The 15,867-nt window shown below is 40.4% G+C and overlaps 1 protein-coding gene across 4 annotated transcripts in view; it reads right to left on the minus strand.

Moving 5' to 3' along the window:
• The window catches only part of Rapgef5 (Rap guanine nucleotide exchange factor 5), a 267,972-nt gene that overhangs the window by 66,726 nt on the left and 185,379 nt on the right, over positions 1 to 15,867 (minus strand). For 3 of the 4 annotated variants that reach the window (XM_003469825.5, XM_063234130.1, XM_063234120.1), the window contains 2 exons: positions 7,650 to 7,768; positions 7,109 to 7,197 (listed from right to left, as the gene is read on the minus strand). In XM_003469825.5, coding sequence (XP_003469873.3) covers positions 7,109 to 7,197; positions 7,650 to 7,768 — 208 coding nt within the window. Of the gene's footprint in view, positions 1 to 7,108; positions 7,544 to 7,649; positions 7,769 to 15,867 lie in introns of those variants that run through there. The other variant, XM_063234135.1, reaches the window with a different exon arrangement.

Here is a 15,867-nt window from a genome sequence, read left to right on the forward strand (position 1 = left end):
ATGTGGTCTAAGGCCACAGCTTCTATAAATGAAACCACTGAGAAGAAAATTTCTACCCAATTCGATTTCATCACTCTGTCAACAAGAATTTATAAAGTCTCCCAAAGCTTCAATCAAGGTTGAAAAATACATTACATTTTCCACATTAGTAATTAGGAAAGAAGCTAAAGGAACTGTCAAAAAATTAACCAAGACAAACCAAGGAAAAACCATACCACACACATTCTAGAGCAGAGCAGAAACCATATGACAGTGTGAGCACTTTTCCTTGCAGCTCTCTCTTGACACCATTTTAGGGACTTTTACTATCACTGTGGATAGCCATCCCACGTAGAAAAACAAACCCTTCCTGAACAGTGATTCTTCATCTGCATCCCAGGCACAGCCACAGCAGCTGGAATTTGCACTAATTTAGTCTTTTGTTCATTTTATTAGTTTGATCTCAAACAAAATTAACCTAATATTTGAAAGTGGCAGTTTCGTAAAACTGAAAAAAACCACAAATAGCTTCCAAGACTTGTCTTGGAGAAACCTATTTTCACCATTAAAGGTGGTAAAAGGCTAATATTCTTATGAAACATTTCTATGGAAGCACATTCTATGAGCTTAATAGCAGCTATTTACCATTACAGGGTAAATACATGTATGTCAAATTTCTGTTTTTTTATTATTATTTCTTTAAAGGCTTTTTGGGGGGAGGTCTAGACTTTGTATAATGTTAATTCTTAAAATAATTAAACATGTTAAAATATCTAGTAGGTTACTTATTTATTAAAGACACATGGATATAGTGCCTGTACTAATAATACTGGCTACTTAGCATTCTTTTTGATTTATTCTATTTATTGTCTGACTCCCTCCTCCAGAAAACAAACCTTCATGAAGATACTTAGTCAACTGTATTTTTAATTGTATTCTGAGCATTTAAAATGGTACCCACACAGTAGTAAGTCAAAGATGTTTATATAGAGAAAAAAGAAATTAATTTTTATAAAGTATCCCTTCACATATATAAAAATGCCTAACTAAAAATGCAACATTATATTTTTTTACAGAAGTAGTCTATAAAGTTAAAAGCTAAAAAATTATAGAAAAAAAGCTAGTAAAACAGACATGATGTAGTATGTTTCATCACAGGGGAAAACTGCAGGTTTTTTTTCTACAACAGCCTATTTCTGAATATCCCAAAATGACTTGGTAATAAAACTCTGCAAATGGATTTTGCTGGTAGCTGATAAATCAAAGCTGCTCCTTAGAAGTGTTACGGCATAATTTCTCAAAGGAACTTTAGAAGTTTCCCACTGGGCAAGGTTATATACAAACACGCTTAAATCACCACGACATAAGGCCACTGAGCATTGGATTCCAAATGAGTATAAGACCACAGCATCGTTCTAACTGCTCTATGAGGCTAGATCGGCCGCAGCACTCTAAGGTAACAAGCAGTATGATATAATTTCCAAAATCCTTCTGTAATGGCTTTGTGGCAATGCTTTCAGCCTAAAATGGCCATAAGATCCGGGGGAGTATCTGCTGGTACTCTACAGTCTTCCTTGGATCCAAAATTTTATGTTTCTGTGACACATTTTGAAAGAAAAGAGCTTTTAAAGCAATCAGTTTTAGCCATAAAAGACATCAGATGTTATCTCAATTATAACTTTGTGAAGGTCTCAGGCTGGTTTATTAATGAAGCTAAGATATAGGACTTGAGGCTTTTAAAAAAGCTTATTCTAGTGTCTTTTGTATTCTGGCCATGTGTATTTTCTCCTTCCTGAAAACACTATTATATTTTTTCTTTCCAGTACCAGGGATTGAACTCACAACTGTGGCTTGCAAGGCAGGTGCTTATGCCACTGAGCTAAATCCCCAGTCCCTGAGAACATTATTTTTGATAGAGGTAAGCCTTTTCAGCTGTGAGACCCAAGGACCACTCAGATATTTTTGTGGTATAACAGAACCATTTAAAAAGTTCAAAGGGGTTTTGTTCGCAGTATCATTACCTTCGTAGACTTGAGAAATCAAACAACTGTACGTTCACCATCTCTGCTCCCTCTAATTATGTCCAGTTTTCAAATCTACTTTAGAAAAATGCTACCCAAGCAGTTTGTTAATTTAGAGCCTCTCAGGCTCTAGAGCAGTGATGGCTAACCTTTTAGAGCCTAGGGGCCAAACTGCAACCCAAAACCCACTTATACACTGCAATTAAATCCAAATACTGAGGTTTTAGTTTAGAAAAAACAACTCATACATTAACACCTTTTGTTTTAAAAGAAAAACAACAAGCATGCCACTGCTCTAGAGGCTCCAGGCCAGGGACAGAGACAGTAGACAAAGACTGGACGTCAGGCTGGAGAGGAAGCCTGGAAACAGAGACACCTGCACCATTCCAGAAATCCTACAAGGCATGGTGAATATGGAAAGAGTTTACCTAAGTTGTGTTTTGTTGTCCCAGTGATTAGAAGACAAACATTCGTAACTTTTTCTCCATAAAAATAACATCTCTGAGTCGTGTGATGGGCTTAGTGCTAGCAGAGGGCAAGATAAAATGGTAACAGAAAGCAAGGTCACTGTCCCAGCTTTACTTAGCTTTCTCTCAGGGAAATACTCATGAAGTTTTGGACTCTGCTGGCCAAGTGAGCCCCGTACTGCAGAGCAGGCATATCCACAATTGTAGCCTGTGTGCAGCAGGGAGGGACTCACCTCCTCCACCACATATTCTGCTTACTACGTGCTGCTGAAAGTGAGTCATTCACAGTAAGGCATCCACGAAATGTTCAAGGCCGCATAGACATTTCTACTGAGGGATATTGGAATACATAAAACGACAACCTTCCGAAATTGAAAAAAGCTATACCTTAAAGAAATCAGGTCAGGACTCATGAGAATCACTAGAGGTAGGCTTTACCTACTCCCACTAATCTAGGCACAATGCTTGTTTTTCTTGAAAACCTGTCATCCTACATGTATTATCTTCAAAAAAGATGAGTAAGGAATTGGGAAATAGGAATAAGGAAATGGAAAACACTATATTTTCTCTTGTGTTTTTCCTAAGGTAAAACCATTATAATACAGACTCAAAAAGAAAAGTTAATATCCAGCTAGTTCTCTAATCTTTCAGAGAGTATCCCACATGCTTTGAAAGGAATCATTATTCCCTCCAGAAGATCTCTAAGTCAAACATACACGTCCTCTTCGGGGAGGAGAAAGGTTGAAATAGGAGCAGAGCGCCGGGGACCACCACAGATCACAGAGGTCTGGTCTCACCTTGCCTCCTCCCATCCCTCCACTCACAACTTCTTGGGGTTTTTCCCCCCCTTATTTTTTTTTTTTTTTTTTTTTGTCTTTTTCTTTTTTATCTGCCGTCCTTGTAATTCTCCTGGGCTGAGAATACCCAATGGTGTCTGCCCTATTTCTAGAAAGGTGAAAGATAAAACACTGAGCTGAAAAAGCTGATTTTTTCTCTATCCTTTCAGAATGTTTCAAGTCAAAACCTGAGCCTTAAAAGAGAAAGAAATCTTTGAAAGCAGCCTTAATCGCTTGCTATGATCACAAATAAATTTCCAATTTACAGACTTAGTCTTTTCCATTTTCAAGAATGAAGAGCTATAGGACAAAGGAAAAAAATGTTTAAAAGTTTAGATTATGATGAATTTCATTATTGCTTGCTATTTGGGAGTTTTACTGTTAATTTAGTAAACAGAGGGAGGTTATCACAGATTAATGAGGAATTCGGAGCTGGCAGCACTGGAAGACCAAACATTTGGTTGATTTATTTGCCCCTTATCAGCACTCTCCAGTCTTCTTCTACTTAGGAGGATGCAGCTCAGTGGTAGAGCATCCCTGGGTCAGATCTCCAGCATCACCACCATGACCACCAACACCATCACTACCAAAAAAAGAAAACCAACAACACTCACCCCCCCAAAAAAACAACAAAACTATGCCAGAGCATAGATCAAAACATTTAGAAAAATCATTAGTGCTATGCTTTTAAGCATCTCTTAAGTAATTTTTGCTTTTAAATTTAGATTGACTTTTAGCTTGACTTGGTGACAGAATACTGCATGAACTGCTGAAATGTTTCTATTCTTGATTCAATTACCAACATAAATAAATGCTCTCTCTCAAAAGTCCTAACATTCTCCTTTCGATTCCATTCAATTCAGTAAATTTTTTCCACTTTCATGTTACACAAATTAGTAATTGCATCAACTTGTCCCCATTTATTGGGGCCTGCACCTACATTTTTACAGCCAAGTGATTTGAGAAAGAGATGGGAAAATACATCTCCTGGTTGGTTGCCTTTCCTAGTCTCTGGTGAGTATAGGAATGCAGGATGTAAGACTCCAGGACAGGCAAATCTCAGCTTCCAGGAGCACTGATTTCTTCCCATGTACCCTTTCCTCCTCACTGCTACCAAGGCCATGTGTAGGGCTACCATATGGCTCCACTGGGCCCCATATGGCTCCATCTCACTAAAAGGAGCGCTCAAGAACATAAAAACGCCGCTGTATACTTTTATTGCAACCCCTTCTCATTTTCCTCCATCTGTCTTCCATATGGTTTATGCAACTCTATTAGGTCCTTGCACACACAGCCCTCTGATAATGAGGGCTGCCAACTGGACCCAGATAAAGAACCAGAATTCACCTCTGCCCGTGACAAGGGGCCTCTGCTGCTTTAAATACCTGATTCATTTAGTATGTGAACTAGATATACTAGTAGCTGCTTTCCTACCATTTACATACAAAATTTATTTTATATGTTTTTTTAAAATGTTGACAAGAGAGTAAGGAATATAGCTCAGTGGCACAGCACCTGCCTCCTGGCAAGTGCAAAATCTTGAGTTTGATTCCTAAAAAACAAACAAACAACAACAACAAAAATTGAAAAGGAAAAAAAAGCAAAAAAGAAAAAAAAGTTGTCACCAGCAACAACAACAACAAAAATCACGTGAACGCTTTTCTATTGTATTTTCTCCAAGTGCTAATCTTGAAGTTTGCAAGAGGTACAAACGACTTCCACTTAGGTGTCCCAACTATGCACATTAATCGTTCTGTCTCTAAAGGTAACTTTTTCATTTTCATATAATTCTGCCACTATTTTCTTTTGGAAAATGTCTCCACAAAACTCTGTGTGTCCACCTTTCATATGTGTCCTACCTTTAGTTAATGGAAATGAACAGGAATCAGGTGATACTGGTTCAGCTTAGGTTGCAGAGAGGAGAGTCAAAGCACCCAATCATCACTGCTTTGTGTGCACATGACTGAAGTGACACACAGGACCTCAGAGTCCGAATAACTCACTGGACAGCCTGCACATCCCTATACACAGCAGGAGGCAAATCTCTAGAGGACAGCAGGGGGACCGCCATTCCCAGTGTTAAACACGAGTCTGCTGGTGAGCAGTTGGGCCAATTTCTCAAAAGTAGACAGAACAGGCTGAGGGTGAAGTTCAGTGGAATAGCACTGAACTAGCTTGCATGAGGCCCTGGTTTTTCTCTGCAGCAACACAAAAAGAAAAGAAAATGAAACCTCAAAGTGGGTGGGGAGCACAAACTGGTGGCAATTTTTTTAAAAGGAAAAAATAAGTTACTATTAAATCGTTTTTATACTTATGATGCTAAGGAGTAGAAAGCATTCAGGCCTTCCAAAGCTCTGCCACACTGAAAATGTCCAGACTTTTCCCTGACAGATGACTTGCCTGTATTCTAGTTCAGACCACCCCTGTAAAGCAGCCTGGCAGTCAGTACAGGGGAAATGATGCCCAGCTCCCTGATGATCATTATCTGATAAGGAAGAACATGGGGACAGTGCTTACCTGCACAAAATGTTAATCTGCAGACACACAAACACAACCTGGTAGGAATTTTTTGGGCTTATGTTTTGTGTATAAGTGATTAATTTCCATAATTTTTACATACAATATTTACTTTAACAATAATGTTAATATAGGATACATGACTGAGTCACCTGGCTACGTTTGTTTATAGCCCATTCACATATTTCATACATCATTGTTTCTCTTACTGTCCTATTATAGATCCAAGCATCAGTCATGTTGGGACAAAAACTACTGGGAGTCAAGGAAACTTGCCGCCGCCTAAGCTGCTATTTCACAATCCCTCCCACATGGCAAAACCCGAAGCAGTTACTCAGTACTAGCACTACCTACAGCTGCCTTCCTTGATGCAATCGCTTTTGCCCTCAGCACTGGGAACTGCAGCACAGGTGCCAAAGTAGCAGCAAAAAGTATATTTCAGTCAGGGGACCAAGTTGTGAAATGCACGCCACCATCAGAGGCCTATGCATTGGAATAATTTGCTCCAGGCTGGAACAAAGTACACATTCTAGTTAAGAGAGGGAAATACTTTCCCTTCTGTGCTAAAGGAAATTATGGCGAAGTCATTTTGTAAATGGAATAGTGCTTGCAAAACACATGGATGGAAAAGCTAAATGGGTATTTTAGTAAATGGGTTGAATCAAAGCAAATGAGTTGAATAAAAAGGACAAGACGACTGATCAATAAGGCTTCACTGATTACAATTTCGGGTCTACAAAGCTGTATCATATGCTGCACTCCAGGGCTTCCTCTGAGCAGGCAGTTTGTGAACCACTTGGAAGAGGCAGAAGTTGCTGCTAAGCCTGAGCCGCTGAGTAGCTGCAGTAAAACTGGGGTAGCTGCTGAGTAGTTAAAAATTGTTGACTTTTTGGCAGGGAGTCTACTCCCCCCAGCTCAGCACTTCTCACAAGCCAGGCAAACGCCAGCTACCCCGTCCCCCTTGTATTTCATTCTAATGTACAAGGGCTGTTGGATGTTGGTCTCTTGCCAATTGCCTTTAGGTGAGATTTGGTAAAAATTACCAAAGAAACAAGAACATCTGTCTTCCCATCATTTTCTTTGTATGGTTACTTCCCAAGCAGCTGCTTGGGAACTGCATGTGTCCATTTACTGGATTTAAACAAAACAGCACAAGGCAAAGGGGGAGGCCCATAAAGCATATGCTGTTTTACCCCACCGAGGTTACGGAACAGCAGGAGCCTCGCCCCAGGGAGCTGACAAGGGCATCAGCAGCTTTGAGTCTGGAAGCATGAGGCATGAGCCTTACCTGTTTCTTTGTCTTGGACCTCCTCCAGGTGCAAGTCATTCAAAAGGTGCTCCAAGATCTTCTCTGGGGTCCCGGACACCACCACGTATCTGTCAGAGAGTAGAGAGTCCACTGAGTCATCCTCGGTGGAGGACTGTGAGCGGCTGCTCCATTCATCGTCCTCATCCTCCTCGTCAATGTATTTGAAATAAGGTACATCGAAGGTGGGCAGAGGCAGCTCTCGGTCTGAGAGCGCGGTGGAATCTTTCCTCTCTAGATAAGGGTCAAAGACCCTCAGCCGGGAGCTGCCCATTGTGAGCCGTTACTAACAAAGGCATCCCCTAAATGCTAAAAGAGCTGGCCATCGCTGTGATTTCACTGGGAACCGAGTCCATCTGGCTGCTCAGAGCTCTGCAGTCAGCTAGAAAGCTGGAGAGGCGGAGAGAAAAGAGAGGGAGGGAGGGTAGGGAGGCAGAGGGAGTGGGTGAGATGGAGCAGGAGAAGGAAGGAGGCAGGAAGAGAGAGGAGCGCGTGCCTCGGTGGCTGCAAGGGAAACTCTCACCTCCAATCGCTCTCAGCGCTGCCAGCGGTGGGGGCTGGGCCACAGCCCGGCACTTTCTTGAGCACCAGGATGGTCTGGTCTTGCTCTTTAACCTGAAGAGTCGTCACTTCATCATCTTGCTTTAGTTGCCGAAAGGAGTGATGGATGGGAAAGGGAAAGGGAGAGAAAATTAAAAAGCAGCCAACTCAAGCTGCATTTTGTAGGGTGGCTTTATCATTCTTTTTTTAAAGATTCAGAATAAATTAGGAGCATGGCAAACAGTCTCTAATCATACAGTTTCAAGATTTGAGTTCTATGGAAACATAAAGCATTAGAGAGACATAGATACTTTAAAAGAAACAGAAGGGGAAAAAGTGAAAGAGAGTTGACAGTCAAAGAGTTTATTTTTAAAAGTACCTGAACAATTTGTATTAGAGAACATAAAGTTCAAACATTTAAAAAGCACAGCATGCTAAATTCATGTGCACTATCTCCTTTTACTTAGCTAATATTTATTAAGCTCTATTAAAGTTAGGAAGTCATATGAAACATACATTTTTTAAAAAATCTTACAATAAATAAGCAGTGTTTTACTTCAAAAGGTGGGCAAAAACTACCTGATTACTCAGGGCATATTTTTTTCCAGACTCAAGATGGTCTTTAAATTGTTCACGTACTTCAAATTTTTCAGAACACAAGCAAAAATGGATCTTTAGTTAGAATCTCATCTAAGCTGAAATTCAGATGTCATGGTTGACTGCCCTGGCTTTCTTCACTTCAGTCTCTTTTGAAAAAGGGGAAGGCTGAACCATCATTCATTTCTGCACACACAGCTTCCCCTGCCCAGAGCCAGGGTGGCCCGCTGACAGGGCTCAGTCACAGAGGACGCTCCCTGCTGACCCAGCAGTGTGGCACCAACTGTGAGCGCCAAACACCTCCAGAGCATGGAGTGTGAAAGTCTCCCAGTGTGCAACACCCAGGAAGCACAAGGCAGCCCAGAAAAAGAACTGCATGATGCATGTAAGCACACCTAACTTCTATATTTCTTATGACTTGAGCAAGTAGGTAAAAGCAAGAAAAGCTGATAAAAGTAGGTTTTACCTTAAAAATGATGTCACCTCTTTACAGAGAGAAACATGTGCTAGGTTTTCTAGCATGTTTCTATTTTCTACTACCGACAAAAAAATTCTACTAATAATTAGGTACAAACATAAAGAGGAAAGATACCCCTACCCCTGTGGATAAAATGCACTACACACACACACACACACACACACACACACACATATATATATATATATATATATAGCATTGTATTAATTGCTTCTACTGACCAACCAGAGGTGTTAATGATGTTTACTCTTCATAAGAACAGAAAGGCACTACTCTTGCCCTAATTACAAACCAAATCTGTGATAAGATTGTGATTTTGATCCTAGTGTCCTGAATTCTAAGAAAATATAGTGACCTACTCATTTAAATCCTTTCAGATTTTCTTAACAACAAACAATATTGGCCATTCTAAATGCGATATAATTTTATAATCATTATTTTTTAATCTTTTAGCGGCAAATAATTTTACTATGTCAAACTGATGTACTACATTTCAGCAAGGTCAGACGCACAGTTTCTGTGGCAATTAATGTTGGATATTCATTGTTCAGCTCCCTGAGGACGGCAGCGTGACTCCTGTAACATGAATACCAATGTGTAATTGCTATCTTTCATTTCTCTGGAACAGTTCTTTTGTTATCCATGTAGCTGAAGTGAAATAAAGTAGCTAGAGAGAAGGGCATATACTGACCAAAAATTTAAAAAAAGAGAGAGAACAAGGGTCTGAAATACAGAGACAGACAGAAATAGACAAATAACTGTTACTTGAAAGGAGAAAAATCTTTCCCTGTTCTCCCCTAATCGTAAGCCAATACTCATTTTATATGAGCCTGCTGTCATTCTGAAGTGCATTTTACATTCTATGCACATGTGATATATGGCCTTATTAACTTCTGTGGCCACGCACATACATATGGATGGGAAGGGCTTCTCTAATGTCTGTGTAACCGCTGTGTATTACATGGCTGTGCACACAGCAGCTATACTCTACTGGGCAGGGGACAAGCAGGATCAGATTGATGTACTATCAATAGCATCTTATGTCACTGTAATAGGTTCCATTTTGAAAGCCTGTTTCAAATAAAGAAGAGAAAAAGCAGAAAAATCAATGAAGGAAAAAGGGGATGTACATTATGGGAAATTACCACAAAAACATAATAACCCTATATATTATATCTGGCTCCGAAGTGGGAAAGTTAAATTAATATTTTCTGATGCACCCTTAACTAATTTCTCTTACTGAAAAAGAAAAGTGTCATAGTTGAAGCTCTGGGTATGTTTTATTCACCATTAAGAATGAAAGTACTAAGCCAAGTGCACGGCACACCCCTGAAATCCCAGCATCCAAAGAAGCTGAGAGAGGAGGATCACAAGTTCCAGTTCCATCTGTGCTGCTGGGCAAGACCTTGTCTCAAAATGGAACAAAACAAAAATAAACAGGACTGGGAATGTAGCTTAGTGACACAGTGCCTCTGGGTTTTACCCCAGTACCACTATCCCAAAACAAGTGGGCTGGGGACATAGATCAGCAGCACAGAGCACCTGCCTGAGACTCTCAGTACAAACAAAAAAAGGGAGGGGGGGTGGGATTAAGAGGACTAATTTTAGAAAATTGGAAAATATATGCAATTACAATTCATGAAATACAAGCAAAGCATTAAACATTTAATTGACAGCCATTCACAGAGCAAACAGTGAGGGCCTTCTTTGGGTTAGATACACAGCTGAACAGATAAGCAAAGACAGGGAGGATAAGCGCCTTGCTCCTAACTAAGTTTATAGGCTCATGAAAATCCAAGGGTAGTTTGGTAAGAACCTTGAAATGCTGCCAAATTTAAGAGACAAGGCAAAAGTAGAACCCAAGGATTTTAATTGTCATGAGAAACTAGTGACTGAGAGACTGGGAGTGCCATAAAATAGGACAGTATGTACAGAGGAACCACGCTGGTGAGACGGAGCCTGTCCTTTCATAAGGATGCGTTGGTACTGCCAAGACATCCTGCTGTGTACAGCAGGCAGTTAGAAGTAAAGCATCAGTGTCAGAACCTAGATCAAGCATAGACACAAATGTACAAATCATTCAAGTTTGGGCCGTAAATGGGCCCGCTAAAGGGGAACTGGAAAGAGAAGGAAGAAAAAATGTTAGAGACCTAAAAAAGGAAGAGACGAAGAAGAGTATCAGGGTCAGGAGGAAACTATTTATCAGCGGAACTCTGAAAAGCAAAGAGCTAGGAGAGCTCTGTGTTAAGGGCTAATGGAAAAACTTGCCTCGACCTGTAGAGCTAGTAAGCATAAGGTCAAGAGGTGGGAAGAGAAGGGTTAAAGTGCAAACAAACCAGGAAGACAGAAAAAGAGATGGGGAGAGCCACTGGGGGATTCCATCATCAGTTCCCATCATGCCAGCAGAGGTCAGCTCGCAGAGGCTGTCAGTGGGGAAGGAGGCCAGGCACAGGGACACGTGCTGAGGCAGGAGGGCACATGCTATACGGCTTTAGACTTTATGCTCTAAGTATTCAGGAGCCTTAGAGGAAAACAGTGAATGATGTACGGGGCTGGCCAGGAGGAAAACAGCTGGGGACCACAGGGCATCTGGAGATAATAAACTGCAGAAAGTGAGTGGATAAGGACCTCTCCCCACATGGGCAAGGGTACAAGATCTGTTGTTCAAGGTAGCGGTTATCTGAAGCAGAACAATTCTGAGTGGTGAAGATTAAGGAAGACAATCGCAGCACCTGTGTGATACTCATGACTTGGATTTTGTTCACGGTTCCTGACTTCTAGATCCTATAACTCTTATAATTTCCAAGTGACCAAAACACCGAGAGTATCTTTCTTCCCTTAAGGTACAGTATTTGGTCTTTCATTCTGGGTCCCTGAGGCAATCCTGGGATAGCTCAAGAGCAGTAAAGATGAAAGATAATCTTTTGTTATTTATAACAACCCCTTCGAACTGTACCTGCATTTATGTTAATGAGGCCACTTTGGGAAGGTCCCTAAATAACCACACCATGGGGGGCTGATTGCCAGGAGAACACAGTCCAACCCCCACCTCCAAGGAGAGGAAAGGGGCTGAAGGTTGAGTACATTGCTTATGGCCTAATCAATCATCCTACAGAATGAAGCCTCCATAAAAACCCAAACTCAAAAGCACAGAGTTTAGAGGCTTGCAGGAAGGAGAATAAATTCCTGTGTCAAGAAGATGGCATATCCTAGCTCCACAGGGAAGGGAGTTTTTATACTTGGGATTCTTCCAGATCCAATGTATCTCTTCATCTGGCTGTTCATTTATATCCTTTAAGTAATCCTGGCAAATACGTCTCCTTGAGTTTCTCATCCCTTTTAGAAAACTTTTGGATTGTGGGGATCATGATTTATGGCCAATATGTCAAGGCAACCTGGAGCTTGTGACCAGCATCAAAACTTGGGGGCAGTCTTGGAGACCTCAATAGATACTGATGTTACTGTATCTCCAGATAAAAAGTGAGACTTGGACTGGTGTTGTCTGAACAAATGATTGCTTGCTTGTTATGTGGGAAAAACTCCTACACATGAGGTGAAAATGTCTTCTGTCTTGGTTTCTGAGTGGCTTTTCTCTGTATTTTCAGACCCTGGCAGCTGGGAGCCAGCCTGGCACTCGTAGCTGGGCCCTGGAGTCTGCTGAAAATGCTCTCACAGAAAATTAACACTTATCAAGGTCATGATGAAGACAAAATAACAGTCCCTCAGCAACAGTACCTGAACACAAAGTGTGCACATTGTCCAAACAACAAAATACCTCCAAAAGTGCCCCCACTGTGAATACTAGTGTTACTTAGTACTTTTAAAAAATTTTTGTTTGTCAGCTATAGCATTGCCCTAGTCTGTCTTCTCTATCGAGGAAATAAGACTTAAATAAGCTATTCCATCATATAGTTACCCACTTTTTCTGACAGCACTGAATTCAGAGCCAAGCCCTGCTCCTTTCAGCCTCTCAGTGAGATCCAGCACAAACGCAAGCCATTATAAGACCCTTCCTCTATCAGGGCTGCCCATGGTTCTCACAGGGTGAGGTTTTAAGACTGTCACTGCAGACAAAGGACTTCTATCTAGAACATATAAAGAATTAAAAAAATCTGACCCCCAAAATTCAAACACCCAATCTAAAAATGGGCATCTGAGATGAATATACACTTCTCAGATGAAGAAATACAAATGGCAAATAAACACATAAAAAATGTTCAACATCATTGGTCATTAAAGAAATGCAAATTAAAACTACACTGAGATTCCACCTCACTCGAGAAAGAATGGCCAAGATTAAGAAAACCAATAACAAATGCTGGAAAGGCTGTGGGGAGAAAGGAACACTTCTGCACTGTTGGTGGGAGTGCAGACTGGTATAACCACTGTGGAAATTAGTCTAGAGGTTCCTCAAAAAGCTGGGATTGGAAGTCCCATTTGGCCTAGCTATTCCACTTCTGAGCATATTCCCAGAAGAACTGAAAACATCACACCACAATGATATAAGCATACCAATGTTTATAGCAGCACAATTTGTAATAGCCAGATCTTAGAAACAGTCAAATGCCCATCAACTGAGGAATGGACAAAAAGGTGTGGTATTTTTATACAATGGAGTACTACTCAGCTATAAACAAGCTAACATTGAGGCTTTTATTGGTAAATGGATATGACTTGAGACCATACTCATAAGTGAAATAAATTAAACTCACATGTGTAAATACCACTTTGTCTCCCTAGCATAAGTAACAGAGAGTAAATAAGATATAAAATCTTCAATAAATATTGTGAAAGGGTAAAAAACTGATCAAAGGGGAAAAAATAACTCAGGTAAAAGGAGAAAAAAAGGAAGGGAAAAGAAAAAAGATATATTTGTATATATATATATACTTAAGATGATTTTGCTATTAATTCCATTAGTTCTTGGAACAAAACAACATTCATAGGATTAGATCAACTTTGCATGTTTATATCTGGTAATCTGAGGGACTCTTTTGAAGATAATTATGTAAAATAACAACCTTAGTTATGTTCCTACCATGTTTTAAAAGCCTATATTGTTACTGTTTTGAGCTCTTTGTTACTGCTATTTGTCTTTGGTTTCTTGTTTTTTGTTGTTGTTGTTGTTGTTTTGTTCTGTTTTGTTTTGTTTTCCCCTCTAATACAGAAAGGTTTGCTTTGTTTTCCCCTCTAATACATGTATAGGATTATACATGCCTAGATCTTCTCCTAAAGAGTTTTTACAAGAATTGATTTTATTATGTGTGATGGTATCAACAGCTACTTAGAAGAAAATGAGACATTATGGTAGCCACTGCTGATTTTCTATCATCTTGTTTTGAAGTCCCATAATGCTTTTATTCTTTGTTTTGATTGGTTTTAGTCTGTTTTCTATTACTTAATTTCAATAAATGTAAAGATATAGCTATTTTGAAGAGCATGAGAGACACTATGGTAGCCATTGTTGATTTTTGTATTGTATGGTTTTGAAGGCCTGTAATGCTTTCATTTTTTTGTTTTGATTAGTTTTATACTTTTTTTTTGGTTTGAATTGTGTGTGGAGATATGGACAACTGTTTTGAAGAAAACAAGAGACATGATAGCAACTGTTGATTTCCTGTTATCTCATTTTGAAATTCTGTGTTGCTTGCATTGTTTTGTTCTGATCTGCTTTGTTCTGTTTTGTTTTATTCTCTTTTTTTTTTAACTTTTTATCAGTACCGGGGATCGAACTCACGACCGCCTGCTTGCAAGGCAGATTCTTATGCCACTGAGCTAAATCCCCAGCCCCTTGTTTTATTCTCTTTAAAAAACAGAAAGACTGTTATTGCAACCAGCCGTAAACCAAACGTTCGTCTGCAGATGGGTTTCTCGTGGACTTTGGCTGTAGTATTTCCTGTCACTGGTATGGAGTGATAACAGTGACTGTACCTGTGGAGGGAAGGATCAGAAGGACTTTCTTGTCAGGGTAGTGAGTCAGGCACAGTACCTTCCTGATCACAATGGCCAGGAAGGGGCTCAAGGAGGTGATACAAAAGTCAGGCAGTAAGACTCCTGAGGAACGTGGGAGAACATCCCAGAGTAAATAACAGGTAGATGGCCTGAGGCGAGTGGTACCAATCTCAGCAATGGGGCTTGCGAAGAGAGGAGGTAAGATGACGATTGGGGTAACCCTCAGGGGCACCATGCTGTTGCCTCTTTCCACTATTCCGAGCTCTGGTGTGCCACCTTCATGGGAATCCTCCTCCTCTCAACATCCACCTTCGGCCCCAGATTTGTAGAAACCAGCTCTTGTCCCTACTCTCTTGAAGGATGATGGGAGAAGCAAGGAATGCTACAGATGGCCAGCTGGATTCTCCACAGGTTTGCTGTGAGGACATTATTTGGGAAGGTGAGGAAAGAGGAAGCACAAAAGTTAATAGGTGTCCTCAGCTGGAAGCAGGGGAGCATGATGATAAGAAGCAAAGCCATGCTCACAGAATCCCAGAACCTGCTGCGCAAGGCCCAGCTGGGGTAGGAAAAACAGAAGCCCTTCCCCACCAGCAGTATCCTATTCTGTGAGCAGTCTGATTTACTTTCTGTTTGACTGTACCCTCATCCTGCCTGTAGATTCTGAATGCATACCTTCTACTCAGGCTAACCTCCATGCTCATGATTGGCTTACTTCAAAATGTAGTATTTTCTTTCACTGATTCATGTGAAAGACAGACTTATTTTCAGGATAAAAATACATACACAGTCATCAAGTTGTTGAGTCTTTTAAAAGGTCATGTGAAGAACTGATCCCCATAGTTGATCAGATCTTACATTAAACTATCATGAACCAAGTTTCTGGACATGGTGATGTTTGCATATGTCACCAGCACTACCAAGATAAATTGATCATGAAGGGATTTTCAGGCCTGTGAAACTGTCACAATTACTGGCTTGACTTTCCATTTTCATAAAGAAAATTCTTCTTAGTGCTGCCATAAAGCATCCAACATTCCCCAGGGCATCACGTCTCTGCTCTTATGAGCACATACTTTCACAAGGGTCCTTAACTAGGGGTCCATGGATGGGTTTTAGGGAGTCATAACCCTCTGAAAGTATACAGAATTTTTATGCATGGGCTCATTTGTTTTGA

Source organism: Cavia porcellus, unplaced genomic scaffold (assembly GCF_034190915.1).
Source record: "Cavia porcellus strain 051 isolate PalLab524CR breed Dunkin Hartley unplaced genomic scaffold, mCavPor4.1 scaffold_2, whole genome shotgun sequence".
Classification (NCBI taxonomy): domain Eukaryota; kingdom Metazoa; phylum Chordata; class Mammalia; order Rodentia; family Caviidae; genus Cavia; species Cavia porcellus.